This window comes from Labeo rohita, chromosome 17 (genome assembly GCF_022985175.1).
Source record: "Labeo rohita strain BAU-BD-2019 chromosome 17, IGBB_LRoh.1.0, whole genome shotgun sequence".
Lineage (NCBI taxonomy): Eukaryota > Metazoa > Chordata > Actinopteri > Cypriniformes > Cyprinidae > Labeo > Labeo rohita.
Window position 1 is genome coordinate 12,128,071 of NC_066885.1, and position 21,904 is coordinate 12,149,974.

Sequence of the window (21,904 nt, forward strand, 5' to 3'; positions counted from 1 at the left end):
CATGCTGAAGCCTTTAACAAACCACATTTGCAGTATTGATCATTGTGGCAGCCAGCTGGGGGCTCAATAAAAACAGCCATTTGAAAATCAATGAGCCTTCGAAAGGAAAACATGGGTCATTGGCGCTGGTGTATACAAACTAAACATGTCTGTGTGTTTTTGTATATGCACACTTGTGTGCGAGTTCATGTGTGTATGTTCACATGTGTTTGCATGTTTGATCTCATGTATATGCATGGAAGTGTGTGTAAAGCCTGTGTGTATTCATTTATTTGCTTTGTGTCCACATCTCACCATTTAGATCTTTCCGTAGTTTGCGGAGGTCACGTTGAAAGTCCTCAAACTTCATCTGCGAAGCCTGAAACAGATCCTGAGGCTCTGGAAGTGGGTACACGCATGTTTCTTTACCTGCATCCTGACACACACACAAAAAATGAAAAGTCTACAGTGCAATCTTACAAAAAACAGGATGTTGTGTTAATGAGGTCATAACTGTACCAATGGTTGATTTGAAAAATAATTGAACGTGAATTCTCTTCAAATAGTTTAGTGTGTAAAGATCATTATGATTCCAAAACAATGAAAACATCAAACATAACAAATCAATCTCAATAGCGCGCCTTCTGCCAGAGATCAGAGCCGCTCGCATGCACACTACACACACATGGTCTCTTCCTTGTTATTTGCCTGAATGTTAGAAGCACTTCAACAACCTGTGGATCATATTTTGTCAATTTGGACACGACCTCATAATCACAACATCTGGACCAACTGCTGACGGTATTTACAATACAGCGCTTTTAATCTACGTCCAAAAAGGGCATCAAGCAATCAAAGGCCTCTGCTCATTCACAGCAGCCATTTGTCTATATGGTGAAGGGAAAGGAAGGCAAATCAAAGTGATGAAACCAAAAACAAAGCCACATTTTTGTCTACCATGAAGGGTGATTCTAAGGGATCTGGGGGTCTGTTAGTCAAGCCAATGAAATAAACAGTTGGCCAAACCTACCTCATCAAAGTGTCGCAGATAGTAAGCAACTATGTAGGACAGGAGGCTCTGAGAATTATCCTGATGGAGCGAGAGGAGGAGGAGACGAGAGATGGAAATAAACACAGGAGAATAATCATTTTTCATGTTTTGGGATTGTATACACTCGTTTAGCTCAAAGCGTTTGCGAATAAGAGGCCAGACCTGGTGGCTTGCAAAAGCGCTGCACATGCACATGTGTGCAGACGCACAGACCGCATGGGATGTGGATATAAGCTACTGCCTACTACCTGGCATAATACTGTATAGACCGCTCATTTTGAGTGATACTGCCAGAACAGGTTGTTTATGACATAGTTAGTGGGGTCAGGAGACCATCAAACTACTGTATGAAAATTTCCATGCATGTTCAGACTGAGGTTTATGCTATTTCAGTATTTTACCTGTTCAAAAAGACTGTTATTCTGCTTGAGATTGCTGATTTTTCTTAAAAGGAGAATGAAAATTCTGTCATTAATTAATCACTCTCATGTCGTTCCAAACCCATAAGACCTTTGTTTATCTTCAGAACACAAATTAAGATACTTTTAGAGCTTTCTGACCCTCCATAGACAGCAACATAACTACCACATTCAAGACCCAGAAAGGTAGTAAGGATGACATTGTTAAAATAGTCCATGTGACATCAGTAATTTTATGAAGCTAAGAACGCTTTTTGCAAGAATACACTTTTGTGTCCCAGGTCTAGGTCCCTATCTTCTTAAACTATTGATAAGGCTCTCATTTTTACTCACACTGCTCTTGACATCTTTTAACTTGGGCAGGATGTCAAGGGTAAAGCCATCTGCCTGTCCTCTGCTCCGGTTGCCCCCATTCATAATGTTTCCAAATGCTAGAACCAAACCCAGAACCTGCAAGACGGCTTGACTTGATTGTAGAGCCTTTAAACACAGAAGAGAGAGCATGCAGAAGAGGGAGTGAAACAGATGTTTTCTTCACTGCTTTCTAGCTGAACTTTTAACTTGAAATATGACAATGGTGAAGCTGTCAGTGCTGTCTGACTAGTGCGCTTCATGTTCTCTCTCACCGTACAGACTCTCAGCAGTGTTTCAAGCTTGCGCTGAACTGATGTAACACATTCTGTAAAGGTGGACTGGAAGAGAATACAGAAAACCCGCTCAGAGAACTGAGGAACCTCTGATAACTGCAGCAGAAACCTGACAAAGAGACAGAGGAAAATGAATGATTCAAGGAGACTAAAAAGATAGATAGATAGATAGATAGATAGATAGATAGATAGATAGGCAGACAGACAGACAGACAATGGTTGGATGGATGGATAAACAGACAAACAGACAATAGATGACAGACAGACGATGGATGAATAGACAAACAGACAATAGATAGAAGACAGACAGACTGACAGAAAGACGATGGATGGATGGATAGACAAACAGACGATAGATGACAGACAGACAGACAAGCGATGGATGGACAAACAGACGATAGATGACAGACAGACAGACGATGGATGGATGGATGGATAGACAGACTATAGACAGATTATAGATAGACAGACAAACAGACAATAGATAGATGACAGACAGACAGACAGACAGACAGACGATGGATGGATGGATGGATGGATGGACAGATAGACGATAGATAGATGACAGACAGACGATGGATGGATGGATGGATGGATAGAAAACAGATGATAGACAGATGACAGACAGACAGATAGACGATGGATAGACACAAACAGACGATAGATGACAGACAGACAGACAGACAGACAGACGATGGATGGATGGATAGACAAACAGACGATAGACAGATGACAGACAGACGATGGATGGATGGATAGACAAACAGACGATAGACAGATGACAGACAGACAGACGATGGATGGATAGATGGATGGATAGACAAACAGAGGATAGATAGATGACAGACAGAAAGACAGATGATGGCTGGATGGATGGACAAACAGACGATAGATAGATGACAGACAGACAAATGATAGATAGATAGACAGACAGACAGACAGACGATGGATGGATAGATAAACAGAGGATAGATAGATGACAGACAGAAAGACAGATGATGGATGGATGGATGGATGGACAAACAGACGATAGATAGATGACAGACAGACAAATGATAGATAGATAGACAGACAGACAGACAGACGATGGATGGATAGATAAACAGAGGATAGATAGATGACAGACAGAAAGACAGATGATGGATGGATGGATGGATGGACAAACAGACGATAGATAGATGACAGACAGACAAATGATAGATAGATAGACAGACAGACAGACAGACAGACAGACAGACGATGGATGCATGGATGGATAGACAGACAAACAGACAATAGATAGATGACAGACAGACGATGGATGGATGGATGGATGGATAGACAAACAGACGATATATAGATGACAGACAGACAGACAGACAATGGATGGATGGATGGATAGACTCAAACAGACGATAGATAGATGACAGACAGACAGACAGACGATGGATGGATGGATGGATGGATGGACGGATAGACAAACAGACGATAGATAGATGACAGACAGACAGACAATGAATGGATGGATGGATAGACAGACAGATAGATAAATACTGTTCAGGCTTGTCCAGTGGTTTTGCATTTTCTTTATCTTTTGAAGTCTTGATATGTTTCTCAATCTGATCCATCTCTTCTTTCTGAGCTCTCTGTGAGGTTAACAAGAGAAACAGAATGAAATTACACGGAGAGGGGAAAATGTAATTTCATTTTGGGAGAATACACTTCTTCTTATAAAGCATTTTATAACTATCTAATAGTGATATAAACTCTACTGCTCTCTGAAGTTAATTTGTGTGTGTGTGTGCGTGTTTTGCTTTATGATCTTTGGTTAAGCACCCAGCAAACAAAGTATGATCACACTAAGACTGTGCTTGAGTCAGACAGTGAAAAAGAGAATAGAGAGAACAAGCCAGAGAGAGGAAAGAGGGGATATACTGTGTGAGTGTGTGTGAGTGTGTGTGAGGGGGTGTTCTGTGGTTTTGGTTGAAGGAGTCAGAGACAGCGTGGAGTCTCGCACACTAAAGAGAAACAACCTCAACATTTAAACTCAACAACACCGCCTCAAGCTACAGCGGGAATGGGTGGGTGGGTGGGTTGGAGAAAAAAAAACAGAGGGATGGAAGAAAAGATAGCTTTCAGCAGAAACTTACTACATATACACATAATTCAACACGCAAACACACACCACACCTTTACGTCTCTTTATTAGTTGTATTAACACTACTACACTATGTGACTTTTGGCCCTCTAGCGGCTGAAAAATAAAACTGCATGTATTGCGGAAGAACATTGTTTTGGTTGTGATTCAGCTCTGCTTTAATGTTTGTGGTTCAGACATATTATTAGAGCGGTTGGAAAAATAAATAATGTTTTTTGATTGTTTGTTTTTACAACAGATGATTCCTGGAGATTTGCTGTTCTGATTCAACTTTAATTTGAAATATATATAATGTAAATGCATTTTATAATGTACATTTTTAAGATGCATTTTGCATTTGAACAAAAGCTATTATAAAATGTTACATATTCCCAAAATTATACATGGAGAAATATGACAAGAAAATTGGCGACATATGAAATGTTTTGAAATAATAATCAGACTTGTATGAGGAACGTTCTGGCATCTTGGAAGTCTGAAGTTGATGTGTGGCTTTGATGCCCTGTCTTTATCTCATCATAATGACGTGCAGCACACACTCGCATACAGAAAACATGTAAAGGAGCTTTAGTGCTGACAGCAAGATTTATGACTGTTGCTGCAATGCACATGGCGATCATAGTGTGCAAACTCATCAGCACCCACGCACACTTAAAATATGAAAGAAAATAAGTATTTGGTAGCAACCAATTGCCTAAGAGCGAGTCACGGATTTCCAAGAAAGAGGTTTGATTTATGTCGCCACGTCCAACTGACGTAGCCTGTGACTGCCAGTATGTTACATAAGGTACAAATCTCAGTTTCTGAACTGTCCTTATTTCATTCTTTGAGGGGGAAAACCTCATCCTCTACATTAGTCATCCTGTCTGTTGTCAGCTCTATGTCTGCATGTCTGTCTTATACAGTCGTCGCGTTTCTCTCTCTCCTCTCTCAGACAGTGACACGCACCCTGGCTCCATGGTAAACCTTACTCATTCCTGCGGTGTTTGTGGCCTGCATGTTTGTTTTGGTATTTAACACATATTTCCGCGGCTCTCTTTTGGAGTGGACCGCGTCAAGGCAAAGCTCCAAGATGTTAGGGTATATCCTGTCCAGTTCTGAGATGTTAGGAGTTTAATGATACGATAAATGATCACTTATGGAATCCATACTTCGTAAGAAATGTCAGGATTCATTACATTTGCTTATCTGGACTGTCACATCCTGTCGTGTTGTGGACTTACGTTTTCATACAGTGCCTGGAGAGTCTCCAGATCCACCACTGTGCAGTCCATGTTCAAGATGGCTGTCAGACAGAGAAAGAGAGAAAAAAAATCCATCAGTGATGGACCAGTCAGGACTCAAGATCTATTAAAATGATTTCTCATGCAAAGGTTCGTGCGGTGAACTACAAAACTAAAATTGTCAATTGTCTTTTTTATTTATTTTCCAAAGAACTAAAATGCTAAGAATGTGACTGAAATCACATTTTTTCCCAATAATTCCAGTAATTCATCAAAAATTCATAATCAAATATCAGTGTCCAAGTTTAAATGTAATATATTCAATAATATCTTAATTTACTTAATAGTATAATATTTATTTTAATTATTAAAAAAAATATATAAATATATATTTAAAAAAAAAAAACTTTTATTTAGCAAGAATTAATTACATTTATGTAAAGTGACAGTGAAGACATTGGTAATGTTACAAAACATTTCTATCTCAAATAAATGCTGTTTTTTCAAATTTTCTATTCATCAAATAATCCTGAAAAAAATGTGTCACGGTTTCCACAAAAATATTAAGCAGTCCAACTGTTTCCAAAATTGATAATGTTTCATGTTACTTGAGCCTCAAATTGACATATTATAAAGATTTCTGAAGTATCACGTGACACTCAAGACTACAGTAATGGCAACTAAAAATTCATCCATCATGGAAATAAATTACATTCTAAAAAGTTTCTGAACAGTAAGATTTTTAATGTTTTTTTAAAGAAGTCTCTTCTGCTCACCAAGCCTGCATTTATTTGATCCAAAGTACAGCAAAAACAGTAAAACTTTGAAATATTTTATTTTTTATTTGAATATATTTTAAAATGTAATTTATTATGTAATTTAGCATCATTACTCCAGTCAAAGTATCCTTCAGAAATCATTCTAATATTCTGATTTGCTGCTTAACAAAACATATATTATTATTATTATTATTATAATTATTATGTTGAAAACAGCTAAGTAGTTTTTTTCAGGTTTCTTTGATGAATAGAAATAGACATTATAAATGTCTTTATCATCATTCTTTTATCAATTTAAAGCATCCTTGCTGTAAAAAAGTATTCATTTCTATAATTTCTTTATAGAAAAAAAAAAAAATTAAATAAAAAAAATTAAAATTAAATGGTTTAGTGTATAATGTTAAAAAATGCTTTTTATTTCAGATAAATGCCGATCTTTGGATCTTTCTATTTATCAAAGAATCCTGAAACAAAAAACTCTTTTAAATATTGATAATAATAATAATAAATGTTTCTTGAACAACATATTATAATAATTTCCAAAGGATCATGTGACACTGAAGACTGGAGTAATGATGCTGAAAATTTAGCTTTGATCACAGGAATAAATTAGATTTTAAAATATATTCAAATAGAAAAGAGTTAATTTAAGTAGTAAAAATATTTCAAAATGTTACTGTTTTTGCTGTACTTTGGATCAAATAAATGCAGGCTTGGTGAGCAGAAGAGACTTCTTTAAAAATCATACTTAAAAACTTTAGACTAGTGCATTATAGAAAAACTAAAATAGTAAAATTTTAAAATTGTAATAAATCACACTTTTGTGTTGCATTTTTGATTAAATAAATATAGCCTCAGTGAGCATAACAGACTTAATGAACAGTTAAAAACTAGTCACACACAGCACAATTTAAGCAAACTATTCAAAATCTAAAAAATCTGTCTTTCCGGGCATGGTCGCTCATATAATCTAACAATCAAAACATGTTTACTCAACACCAAACATTTATTTTCCAGAGTTGTTTTTACATAATAAATGCATTTGAATCTCTAGCAGCGCTGTTACTGAGCTGGCTAGACTGAGCACTTTTTCTGTGCTAAATAGAGCTATTATGGGATAACTTTTGTGTGTTCAGTCATTTGGGGAATTGAGAAATTGATCATTGGCGCGTTCCAGAAACCACACAAGAAAGGATAACAAAAACATCCATATCTGGCCAATGCACAGCCATAGAAAATGGAGACAGACAGCAAAGCATTACTTCTGTTATGGGAGAAAGATATCAAAGAGAGCAACTGCGGCCTTAAAAGAGGTGGGGAGAGGAAACACATGACAATGCGAGAGAGAAAACAAGAAAGAGAGTGAAAAAAGTACGACTGGGTAATTTAACCTGTCATCAACCTGACAACAGCATCCCACCAGATCTACACCCCAATCACCACATACACAAACAACAACAGCGTAATCCTCACACCCCCACAACAAAGTCTCCAAACAAAGAATTTGTCTCTTGATGTCCAGGGATGTGGTCTGTGCTTCCCCAAATCAATATGCAGGAGTTTAGTGTGGTGGGCTTGCTTTCATCTGAGGGAGAGATGAGTTTCTGAGAAACTTACAAGTTTAAAAGCTTATCACACTCATCTCATTCATTTCATTCAGTAGAGATACTAAAAAATGACATATTTTAATGTGACCTACATTAACGTGATCATTTGACCTAGTGGACATCGTGCTAAAACTAGATGTGTTTAATATTTATTTGTCAATAAATAAACAGAAACTGTAATAATAATAATAATAAATAATAACATTTTACAGTAAATATAATATATATGTTAAATAATAATTATTATTTAAATTATTTAAATAATAATAAATTATTATTATAATTATTATAAAAGCAGACATATATTAAAAATATATTGAATAATAATAATTAATGTAATTATTATAACTATTATTATTATATATTAAAACAGACATTTGTTTTAAAGATGTGTTAAGCATTTGTTTGTCAAAATTACTACTACTACTACTAATAATAATAATAGTAATAATAATACTAATTATTATTATTAAATTAAAATGCTATAATAAATATATTAAATAATTCTAATAAATGTAATTATTATATATTATTATTATTATTATTATATATACTGTTATTATATATTAGAAACAGTCATTTGTTTTAAAGATGTGTTAAGCATTTTTTTTGTCAATATTATAGTATATATTATTATAGTAATAATATAATATTATTACTATTATTATTATCATTATAAAACAGACATTTGGATTCAAAAGATGTGTTTAGCATCTGTCAATATTTATTATTATTATTATTATTATTATTATTATAAAAACAAACATTTATTTTAAAGATGTGCTAAGCATTTGTCAATATTAATTATTATTATTATTATTATTATTATAAAACAGACAGTGTTAAGCACAGAGGTATTAAGCATTTGTCAGTAAATAAATAGACATGTTAATAATAATATTTTAATAATAAATATGATATAATAAATATATTAAATAAAATAAAATGTATTATTATTATTATATATATTATTGATATATATTAAAAACATATATAATTATTATATAATTATATAATTATATTATAATTATTATATAATTACAATTATATATATATATATATATATATATATAATTGTTGTTTATTATAAAACAAACATTTGTTTTAAAGATGTGTTAAGCATTTGTCAATATTAATTATTATTATTATTATTATTATTATAAAACAGACAGTGTTAAGCATAGAGGTGTTAAGCATTTGTTTGTCAGTAAATAAATAGAAATGTTAATAATAAATAATACTTTAATAATAAATATGATATAATATATTTAATAAATAAGCATTTGTTTGTCAATATTAATACTACTACTGCTACTAATTATTATTATTATAACATTAAAATTGATATAATACATATATTAAATAATACTAATAAATGTAATTATATATATATATATATATATATATATATATATATATATTGTTATTATATATTAAAAACAAACATTTGTTTTAAAGATATGTTTGTTTTGTTTGTCAATATTAATAGCAGTAATAATAAATAAATAATAACATTAATTTATTATTATAAAAACTGACATTTGTTCTAAAGATGTGTTAAGCATTTGTTTGTCAATATTTATTATTATTTTTTTTTTTTTAGAATAAAACAGACATTTGAATTCAAAAGATGTGTTTAGCATGTGTTTGTCAATATTAAAAAAATAAATTTGATAGTAATTTTGAAAATATAAAACAAAATCAAATCAAATCAAATAATAATCTAATATTATAATAATACAATATCATGGACTGCAGAACAATTGAGTTTGTATGTAATAATAATAATAACAATATTTAGGCCCATTCAGAGATCTTTTGTTTCAAAATAAACAGCAAGTCTCAGTGTAAATTATAGTAGGAGTGTCTGAGTAAAAATTCTAACATTTCAGAAACAATAAGCGCAATTATACGTTTTACACCACAATGACTATAGTCACTTGAAATTCGCTCACTCTTACTGTTATATAGCTCATCATTTAGCCGACGCTTTTATCCAAATAACACCTATTACAGGAGGAATCCCCCTGGAGCAACCTTGGGTTAAGTGCCTTGTTTAAGTGAACGATGGTAGCTTATGAATCAGGTTTGAACTCTAGATTTCTATAACTGCTCTTATTACATATTTCATAGGCCAAACATTTTTCTCAGAGCAGTTTCAAAGTTGCTAGCAGGTTTACACTGTTCACTTCGTGCCAAGCTTCCATAATTACTATCTTCCAAACGTACACAACCAGACGAAAGAAAATATACAACAAATGCTACCATGTTTGTAATTTTTCAGCCATACGGACACACACCACCTTCTCTGTCTAAACACCGCTAACTATAAATGGTACGATGTTTGGCTAGCAAAGAGAAGAGAAGGAAGGATTTTATATTAGAACATGATTGTACACATATGTTTTCTCGTTGCTTTCTTTGTGATGGCTGCCACGATTCAGAATGTTTCCACAAAACAATGTCCTGTGACAGTTCAGAAGACCCAAACAGACGGCGCTGCAGAACAACTGAGTGTGAGTCACTGAAGAAACATAACAAACAAATCGTCCAGAGGGGGTCGGCGTCACCCGCCGACGAATCCGATCTCACACACGCACAAACGCCAAGCTGACTTGTGAAACTTTGAGACTGTTATGGGTAGAAATCAAAGGCTTGTCACCAAGTGTGTTTGTGCAAGAACTGCCTGTGCTCTAGTCAATCATGCAGGAGTGTTTTTCAGGCTCAAACATGGGATCTTATGAAAACCAGCTGAGGGAAACAAGAAAGCTGACACAAAGGGGGCGATTCAGTGAAAATCCACAGAGGAGTTGCACTAGATTAGGTTAAGGTTCCTTAATAATCCTGACAAGAGTTTTTTTTTATGTTGTTTGATGGCTGATAATTGTATAATGAAAGTGAAGAGAGACAGACGGGCAGCATCTTCGCTACTGACTGTAATAAATGCCTCATAACTTCGCATGAACCTTTAAACTCTGCAATTAAACCAATTCACAAAATTCTTTCCTAGTTCCTCAAAGGGCCTGATCCAGGTCAGTGTGGTGAAGCGTGATGTTGAGGAATGTATTGATTCTGGGTAAATAGCACTGTTAGAGAAACTGTTTGTTTCTATTTGGTGGTTTACTCTGGCCAAACATACTGGCCTCTGCAATGGGCGGAATTGCAGCGGGACCCAATGAGACTCGACCAGTGCTGAATTGTGGGTACTGAGCTGCATAATAGATGGGGACTGTGCCCATAAATTCTCAAAGAGCCAGTAAAAATTTCTTCAAATACCACCAGTTTAAAGACTAACTGAGGATGTGTGTGCATGTGTGCGTGTGTATAATATTAGGTATCCGTTCACATAATGTGATGTGGTTTTTAAAACTGCATCCAGCCTTGCTGATTCATTAAAATGAAGAAAGAAAAATAGAATTTAACAAAGGATTGTTGTTACAGCGGATTAGACTGGAGCAAAATTATGCATGAAAAAATGTTACTGAAAGAAAACAGAATACAGCTTGTCTGCCGCCTGTTAACCAATGAATGGCTAAAAAGTACACAAGGCTAAAAATACACTGCTGAGGAATACACTATTTATCCATCTTGACACTAAAAAATGTTTTTTGCTCCATTTTCTTAGAAATCAAACTGAATCAAACAACACAGCAGTGGTGTTCCTGAATTAATCATTGTAAAGTCAATGACTGATTAATAAAGTGATTCACTCATCTAATCTGTAATTTGTTGCCACCTACTGGCTCATGAATGTTATCTGTAAAATTATAACATGACATAATACAGTGTCTTGCAAAAGTATTCATACCCTTTCATTATTTTCACTTCTTATGTTGCAGCCTTATTAAACTGCTTTAAATGACTTTTTCCACACATCAATTTACACTCCATGCACCATAATGACTAAGCAAAGAACAGATTTGTGACAACTTTGCAAATTTATTTAAAATAAAACACTGAAATAAGTACACTGCATAAGTATTCATACCCTTAACTCAGTACTTAGGTGAAGCACCTTTACAGCCTCAAGTCTTTTTGGGTATGATGTGACAAGCTTTGCACATCTGCATTTGGCAATTATCTGCCATTCTTTGCCTCACCTCTTCACCTCTCTGGCTGGCAGTAATTTTCAGGTTTCTTCAGAGATATTTGATTGCATTCAAGCCAAGGATCTGGCTGGGCTACTCAAGGACATTCACAGAGTTGTCTATAAGCCACTCTTGCTGTGTGCTTAGGTTCATTGTCCTGTTCATTCCCAGTCTGAGGTTCTGAATGCTCTGGACTAAGTTCTCATTAAGGCTATCTCAACATTTTGGTGCATTGAGTCCTTCAGTCTCTGTCGCTGAAAAACTGTCGCTGCTACCAGCACACTTTACTTTTGGGATGGTATTCTGCGGGTGATAAGCAGTGTTTGGCTTCCTTCAAACATGTTGCTTGGAATTCATCAGGTTCATCACAGTCTCTCACAGTCTGAGAGTCCTTTAGGTGCTTTTTTCCAAATTCCAAGTGGGTTTTCATTTGTCTTCACTGAGGAGAGGATTGCGTTTCGCCACACCACCATAAAGACCAAACTGGTGGAGTGTTGCAGTGATGTTTGTTCTTCTGTAATTTTTTTCCATCTGCATATATGATTATGGAGCTCAACTAGAGTGACCATCAGCTTCTTGGTCACAGGTATAACCAAGGCCCTTCTCCATAAATGGCTCAGTTTGGCCAGGAGGCCAGCTCTAGGAAGAGTCCTAGTTGTTCCAAGCATCTTCCATTATGGATAATGGAGGCTACATGCTTGTGTGAACCTTCAATGGAGCAGAATTTTTCTGAACTCTTCCTCAGATCTGTGCTTTGATGCAAGGATGTTTCTAAGCTCTACAGGAGGATTTTTTACTTCGAGGTTTGGTTTGCTCTGATATGCATTTTCAGCTGTTAGATCTTTTCTGAGAGGTGTGTGCTTTTCCAAATCATACTTATTCAAATGAATTTTCCACAGGTTAATGTCACTCGAAGTGTAGTAACATCTACAAGCGATATGAGTGCTCCTGAGCTAAATTTTAGGTGTCCCAGAAAAGGGTATGAATACTTATGCAATGGAATCATTTCAGTTTTAATTTCTAAAAAATTTGCAAAGTTGTTACAAACCTGTTTTGTACTGTTTTGTCATTATGGTGGAGTGTAGACTGATGTGGAAAAAAATAATTTAAAGCAGTTTAACATAAGGCTGCAACATAACAAAACATGAAAAAAAAAAGAAAAAAAGAATGGGTATGAATACTTTCGCAAGGCACTATATATGGAGAGGTCTCCTTCACTCTTACTTTCACAAATAAAATGCACATATAATCAAAATAACTTTGCTTTCTTCTGTTACTGGGTCTTGTTAACCAATGAATGATTAAAAAACACACACCACTAAAAATACTGTGAAGAATTCTCCCTAGTACTTTTCCACCCTAGTACCATTTTTTGGTTATGTTTCGTCTAAAATCGAACTGAACAACACAGTTGTGGCGTCGCTGAATAAATCAGTGAATCACAATGAATCTTTTGAATAAATGACTCAGTGACTCACTCATAAAGACTAGTTTCATTCCTGAACTAATCAGTATTTGAATGAATCAGTTGAGTGAAATACTCAATGATTCACTCATACAGTATGTCATTTATTTTACTTAAAGATTGACTGAAAAATTATAATATAATATAATAGGGCTGGGTTTGGACACAAATTTCACAATTCCATTCATTTCATTTTGATTCTGATTCACTAGCTTGTAATTCGATTTAGCAAAATACTCCTCTATAGAGTTAATTTTTCAAGCTGACTAACAAGTTTATGGTCAAATATGTTCTTTCTGAGGTAAATGTGATGTTACGTGGCATTGTTTACAAGCTGTTATATTGACTTTTTTTTTTTTATTGAATTTTTGTGTGGCTGAAACACTGAGTGATTTGCTAAGTTGTACTTTCTTTTAACATACCTTCGGATGTTCATTCATGTTTATTTCATGCTAAAAGTAGTATTAAATTGGAGATGATGAGTTCACGTACGCTTCGCGCTGCCACTTCTCTTGAACTGAGGCACTACAGTGATCTTTCACTCCACATTAAACAGTTAAAAACCGATAAGTATTATTTGAATACTATAATAAAAAAGACAAAATTTTAAATCTGAGACTTCGTTTCATATCAATAGTAACAATGCACTACAGTGGGAAGCATCCTACAATGTTCCATTTAAAAACTGAAAACAGGCTAGACTAATCAATTCTTGGGATTTTGGAATCAGTATCATTTCGTAAAAATGAGAATCGATTAAAACCGAGAAATCATATTTTTTTACCAGCCCTATAATATAATATAATACAATATAATTTATATTTTTCATCATCTACTCTCTTTTATTTTCATAGGTACGTTTATTTAATTTAATCCAAGAAACACACAGGTCATCTGAGATATCCGGATGAGAAAAAGGACAAAAGATACATGAAGACAATTTGAAGATACATATGTAAAATAATCAACGCTTCTGAAAATTGTTCTACTTTTACCAGTTAAGGGTTGCAGTGTTTGGCCTTTTGCCTATGTATTCTATTACAATGACTCCTTCGCCAACTCACAAAATCCACAATCAAGGGTTCTGGATAGCTCTGGGTGCTGAGAGACAGATCTAACATTCCCAAACTTGTGTGATGAGAGGAAATGGCATTATTTCCTTTACGCTCGATTCAAGGGGATGAATGAGCAGGTAGAGTGATGACAGCAATAAGAGCGATAGAGAAAGACAAATTAGAGAGAAAAAGACCCCAGAGACAGATGAGGAAAGAGTAGATCTTCAGCAGAGTAACAGGACATTGAGGGTTTATGCAAAAACAGAGTAACTGTACTAAAAGAATAGAACACTACGAGAAAGATGATGTGGCTCTAATCATCACGTCCATTAAGATCTAAAGTATCAACCTATTCTTGAACCCTGAAATGCAACCAACCCCTCTCCCTCCAGCTTTCAAACACAATCAGTAACTGTATAAACAGCACCGAACAATGAGTCTTAATTGGCTGTGACATCATATTTCCCCCCTTGAAGAGGTCACATGCTGAAAAGAGGCTGAGCGGAATCTCTCAAAGGAGTTGTGGGTCTCATAAGTACAGCCATTATCAAAGACTCTGATGAACAACAAAACTAATAATTTAATAAATAACCTCACCATTCTGAATATCCTTCATATCTAAATGAAGACTGGACATCAGAATCCCCACCGCCTGAGAACGTTTGTTACTCAGCAGCTTGACAACCTGAGAGAGAGAGAGAGAAGGTATATTTTGTTACCGTTATAAAACCTCAACCACTTTATACTATAAAAAAGACTCCACAGTTATTTAAACGCAGTTTACCCTGAATATTATTGCTGGTGACAAAAATACATAAACACAGTATTTCATCTGGCTGCCCTCATAAATTTAATAGCATGCTGAGGTACTTTGGCCTAATAAGGAAGCCAAAAACAAAGCCAAAGTATGAGTATTTATGACTGTTTCCTCATATGGTATTATGGAGAGGTCTTCGTCTCTCATTCTTTCACGCATAGCATCCACATATATCAAAATAACTTTACTTTCTCCAGTTTCTGGCTCTGCCAAAGAACACCACAGTAATTATGCAAATGACAGACCTGTCTATTTGTATTAAACCGAGTAAGATTTTGACACTTTCAGACGGCCCCTCCAAATCAGGCATTTTCAAATAAGTTGTGTGCGGATGCATGAGATACCTCACATACCCTGTCTTTTCATACATATTTTTTTTGTATTAAAAAGCATAAAAATGCTCAAAGCAAAACACTACTCAAGTAAGTGTATCTTGATTTATGAATGTTTAGAGGTTGCGATATTTGTTCTGGAAAACAAGACAAAAACACTTATTGAGAAAATCACTTGTGTTTTTGAAACATAAAACATTCCTAGTTCTCTGTAGGTTAGCGTCTTCTGTCCATTAATGCGTATACATTGAGTGCCATCGCAAACCTATCTTCTTTCACGACCGGCTGTTAACAACATGCAAATTCTGATTGTTGGAAAGAATTTGAAGTCATGAAAACCTTCTAGTACAGGCCACACTTGAAAGCGTGTGATGGCGGCACAGTGTGATCATCAGAAAGCCGCTGGCTCTCATTATCTCCACGGGGCTCACGACCACTAAATACAGCGCGACTGCAGAGTGCTGTGCTACGTTAATGATGTGGGAAACACACTCATGCCTGTGATGAGCTGGATCTCAAACCAGACGCTTACCGACCAATGAGAATTGATTCCATACTTTAGCACCGGTTTGGTGGAAAGCTGCATGTCGCTGCATGAGGGAGGATGGCGGTTCGGCGGTCGTACAGTAACTACCAGCTAAAGGACCAGATAACGACTGCCAAAGCAATGGGCCATAAAATGAATATGATTCATAAAATTAACATGATTATGTGGGCTCAAATGGAGCTTCGGGCAGTTGTTTTTAATTTATACATCTAATTCATGTGAATTATAAGGGCATTTGATTATATTAGAGCTTTAATTTTTACTGATATGTGCAAACTGTAAGCCTAAAGCAACTGTGAATAATGCTGAAGAGATTATCTAATGCATACACACACACCCACTCTCTCTTTCTCTTACACACACACACATATAAAGTGTGGCATGACCACACTAGGCTGACTGGAGTCGCTGGGTTGGCTGGTGGTTTGAGGGTTGTGGGTTTTAACTCAATACAGACCCCCCCTCCCATTCCTCAGATCTTATAGACCACAGAGAGAAAGAGAGAGAGAGCAAACAGAAAACTTTCATAAGTCTTAGAATTTCTTAATATTTACATGTTAAAACATCCTGGTTGTTATTTATCCTATTTGTAGACAATACCACTGTGTATTCTTAAAAACGTGTTCATGAAAAACATCTTTTACCCCCTTATAAAAAAGTGTGACAGTATTGGATGGGAATACCATAGTATTACCATGGTATTCTTGGAAGTACCATAGAGTAGTATGAAAATACATTAATTTCAGCATCATGGTATATTTCAAATGGCAACAGAATTATCATCTCATACCATGACTGTACTATGGTAAAGCCACATTCATCTTTAGCAAGGTTGGTATTATCATAGTACATGACTGACAAAGACTCATGGAATTACCATGATAAATAACTAAAAAACATGGTATTACGATGGTACACATATAGTACATATATGTATACTGTACAGGGTCAGCAATGAACTTTTCCAGGGACATTTTTTACGTTATAGAGGGCAGTTTTTATAATCACTTTTTATTATAATAAAAACCAAATGTCTTAAATGTCAAATACTTACATTTACCCAATAACTTTAATCAATATTTTAAACTGTTGTCGATAACAATAGACTGTTCAAAATTGTATCTAAATTATACATGTAAAAAACAGAAGCACATAGGACAGCAGTATTATTGCATTGTAGATTATTGCTTTTTATATTGTAATAATGATTATTAATATCGATATAGAAAACAAAACAAAACGTTTTGTTTCGTCACATTCTGGCTACATAGACAAACATCTCAGTCCATGACGTTAGTCTAGTCTAGCACAAGTTATGCAAAAACTCCCGTTAATTACTGAAGCTACGAAATTAATCTTTTATTTACATAATATCTACTATCTGTACTGTGTTGTTTATGATGAGGAAATTTGCAAGTGTGCACACTCATCGACAGCATTTTCAGCGCTGACTAATCTAAGCGCCTCTGATTGGCCAATGCGTTCCTAAGTTCAACAGAAACTCGTTTGATTGGTTATAAAGCTCAACGCTGCACAAAAGAGCATGTAAAAGCAATCTGATGCAGTGTGAGCAAATCTAAATCTAATTCCGCAAACTGACACTTTTCATTCATCTTCACGCGACAGCTGTAATACATTGTTTAATTTTGCAGGGGCATTTTTTGCTCCTTTGCCATGAATTTATGGGGCATTTTTGGTCATTTTGGTGGCATTTTCGCCACAAGCCCTCGTTAATTTCTGACCCTGAAACTGTACATATACTGTAATACTTTTCAAACTCTCTTATGTTCACCAAGTCTGCTTTATTTGATCAAAAATACATTAATGTTATGAAATGGTAAAACTATTTACAATAATTGCTTTCTATGTTATTTTATTCTATTTTATTTATTCCTGTGAATTTTCAGCATCCGTTAATCCAGTCTTCAGTGTTACTATTACTATGTTACTATTATTTAACTTTTCAATTTAATGCATCCTTGATGAATAGAAGTATTTACTTCCTAAAAAAACCCCTGAAATTATCTTCTTGATTACTATACAAAATATCTACATAATTTATAGTTGAAGAACACAGCTGCAAGACAATTAAATTAGTTTGTGTGATGCAGTTTGTAATGTGCTTGTTGTGTAGCTGTGGCTTGTTATCAGAAATCTGCTTGACTCCAGACGAAGGAACCACAAAACTCTCACCAGTGACTAATTTTCACACCACTACCAGAGAGGAAGAGAGAGAGCGAGATTAGCTTCAGATGTGGTAGATGCCTGGGTTGTTTCTGATGGTAAACAATCTTATCAAAGAGTCTCATAGTCACACTTTGGTTAAGGGAACATTAAGTAAAGCTTATAACATTTACTGAATGTCTGTAAGGCTCTGATTCACAAGCTGTGCGTGTGAAATCAGCGTTAATGGTTTTGTGTGTGGTGAGGTAGGAGCCTGGGCAGAGCTATCATCAAGGGAAGATGAGGGAAGCCTACTAATGTCCACTATAGTATGGTCTACTTGGTGTGTTTTTAATTAACGGGGGGTGTAGTAAAGTCCTTTTACCTGTTTGGCCTTTGATTTCGTTATGGTATCTGAGATAGGTTTCTTCTTTTCCTTGACTGCGCTTTTGGCAAACAGCTCCACAAATTCGTCAAAGTCTACTGATGGCTCTTGAACCTTTTCCCACACAAGGGCACTTTTGGCATCCCTATGAGCGAGGGAAATAAAAATATCAGTTTGCCTTATCGTATGTGTGATCATAATCAAGCCTTGGCTGAATCTAAATAAGGTGAAACACAAGCATTCAATATACATTGCAAATATATGTAGCATTCCATCAACGAGGCATGTGATTACTTTTTGGCATGTAGCTGAATCCGTGTCCAGTAGAGTGGTTTCATGGGCCTTGGAGGCTCGATGACAGTCTTTAGGGGGATGGACTCCTGAGCCATGCCAAATGGCACCAACCCCATGAAGGGTGGAGGGGGACCAAAGGGTGGTGGTGGTAGCCCAATACCAGGTGGAGGAGGGGGCGGTGGAGGTCCACAGCCAGGAGGTGGAGGAGGAGGGGGTGGGGCCATACCTGGGAGTGGAGGTGGAGGGGGTGGAGCCATGCCTGGGAGTGGAGGAGGGGGTGGAGCCATGCCCACAGGTGCAGGCGGTGGAACAATTCCTGGGAGTGGCGGTGGTGGAGGGGGTGGAGCCATACCTGGAAGTGGAGGTGGAGGGGGCGGGGTCATACCTGAGAGAGGCGGTGTCATATCTGGAAGTGGAGGTGGAGGAGGTGGAGGAGGTGGAGGAATTGGGACAGGAACAACAGGAAGTAACGGTGGTGCAGAGGGACGAATTTCCTGTTTTCTTTGGCAGTTACAGGCACTGGGCAATCCCACCGGTGAAGTGGCGGTATCACTTAATTTAGGAGTGTGTGATTGGTCTGATAAAGGCACTGGAAATTTAAAGGCTTCCTCAACAGGCGAGGTTTGAATGGCTTTCACATGGTGCAGAACTCGTCGTTCATTAACTTTAGTCTGTTTGATGGTTTGACTGAAACCACCCACTTCTCGATCCCTCATCCCAAGCTTTGTGCCATCCAAAACATCATTATCTCTTTCCATATCAGATATTTTCACAAGTAATTCTTCAATTGTTCGCTCTAGCTCCTGAATGGAAACGGAAGTCCCTTCCGGAACGATTCCAGATTGCCTCGTGGATCCATCCTGTGGAGAGCAGGATACAAAAAAGAGAGACTTCACATCTTTAAAAAGAAACAGCAGCATGGAATGAAAAACACAGACACCTCCTGTCACATGCGATCGTACTAGCATGAGTTAGTGCCTTGTTTTAGCGGATGTTAGTTTCTCCTTCGAGACCCAGTTTTCTAAGGAATGGTATGAGTGAGTGTGTGTTTGTGAGTAAGGGGCCGTGTTTCTTAATAACACAGACCAGGCACGCATGTGGCGTCCCACAAGTCAATAAAAGCACTTTGGCTGATCGGGAAAAGTAGCGGTGCTTCCTGGATGCAGGGAAGAGAGCGAACCCAGGGAAATGAACGAACCACCACAGTCAGCGTGTAAAAATCAGCACACAACACACAAGGGATGCACTTGGCGAACACACAAACACGCTGATAAACACACACACAACATACAGACAAGACGAACTTTGCCACGCACACATACAATCTGGCAGCGAGGGTCAAGGAAGTCCAACAAGTCTAGACTCCAGAAGTTGTCTCTGAGGAGTCCTAAAAGGCGAGCCGCAGAGTCTCTGGGAATGAAAAGGGAAGGGTTTGTGCCTTTCTATTACACAGCTTCAAACAGCTTCAAAGAGCTTGTGTGGGTCTGTGTGAAGGGTTGGGGGGGGACGGAGAACATATCACACACATGGAGTCTGGTTACATGTTGGGCCCTGTCAGACTGACATGGGTTTGGGGGGACGCTTTCATTCACAAAAAACTTCTTCCACAGCCAGGGAGGTTTGGAAAGTTCTGGCTCCAGAACTCCAGGCCTCAGGAATTCTAGAGTCATTAGTAGCCAGAGAATTTCCTTCATGCGATTTGATATGGTCATATGTGTACCACGGCATGATATATGCTAAGTATTACAAGTATTACTGACATATTCTGCAAAAAAAATGTCAACACAGAACTAGAGGGCAGTAAGGCCAGTTCCAATTGCGAAGGCATCTGCATTCCATATCACATTATAGAATATTCCTACCAGAAACATGAGGAATAAGCTGTAACATAAGGTGTTGCGTGTGTGCTTTGAACATTGGAATGCAAGCGGCCATTTATCATTTCAGAATTCAAACATGGTGGATCTTAAAACGCAATGGCAGGCACTGCGCCTGCTGGACAGATGTTTAGATCAGGATAAGATGCTGTTAGGATGCTGTTTACAGAGGGTCTCATAGCAACGCTAAAGAGACGTATGGCTTGTGAGGTGCTAAAATAGTTTCTTAGCAATGTAAGGGTGTTGAACCTAATGGAAAATGATTTAAAACTAGTAAAGTGTTTACACTCATTGACATGCACATGGACAATAGACAAAAGCAAATGCATGTTTGATTATGCACAGCTCTTACAAAAATGTACTTGAGTACAGCTAGTCAGATGGTAAAACCATAAGTATTTAACACGGTACTGAATCATTGCCATATTCACACACAATGGTTTTCACAGTGTAATCCATGGTACTTCAAATAAGAACATGATCTTACCAAATTACATATTCAAAAACACCATAGTACCATCAAAATGTTTTTTTTTTATAATACTTATTCACATTTTTGTTACCCTTTTAAAAAGTACTGGACTGGTACCATGGCACGGTTATGGTATAGGATCAGATTGTAATACCAAGGTACTTTGATATTTACCAGGGTACTGAATAATTACCATATTCATACATTATATTTTTAACATGGTACTCCAAGATACAAGAACAAATACCATGATTTTATCATATTACATTTCCAAAAACAAAACATGGTATCATGTTCAAAAACATAATACCATTCCTTTTCGAAAATTAACCATGATTTTACTGTTGGAAAAGTGTAGTAACCATGTTTTTTTGGCATACTGATTATCATTTGTATAACCACAGTTTTACTACAAATACCATAGTTAAACTATGGTTAGTGTAGCAAAACCAAGGTTAATTTTGGGGTACCATGGTTTAACTATGGTAACCATGAATTTTTGTTTTTATTTGTGGTAAAACCATGGTTAATTTTCTTAAGGGATCTAAATGTCTAAATCATGGTACT

General features: G+C 36.3%; 1 protein-coding gene across 1 annotated transcript in view; it reads right to left on the reverse strand.

Moving 5' to 3' along the window:
- The window catches only part of fmn2a (formin 2a), a 45,499-nt gene that overhangs the window by 13,299 nt on the left and 10,296 nt on the right, over nt 1-21,904 (reverse strand). The window contains exons 4-12 of the mRNA XM_051134233.1: nt 18,989-19,848; nt 18,695-18,839; nt 15,048-15,135; nt 5,457-5,518; nt 3,630-3,721; nt 2,076-2,205; nt 1,783-1,929; nt 1,010-1,069; nt 295-415 (exon numbers count right to left, since the gene is read on the reverse strand). Of these exons, the coding sequence (XP_050990190.1) occupies nt 295-415; nt 1,010-1,069; nt 1,783-1,929; nt 2,076-2,205; nt 3,630-3,721; nt 5,457-5,518; nt 15,048-15,135; nt 18,695-18,839; nt 18,989-19,848 (1,705 nt within the window). The remainder of the gene's footprint in view (nt 1-294; nt 416-1,009; nt 1,070-1,782; nt 1,930-2,075; nt 2,206-3,629; nt 3,722-5,456; nt 5,519-15,047; nt 15,136-18,694; nt 18,840-18,988; nt 19,849-21,904) is intronic.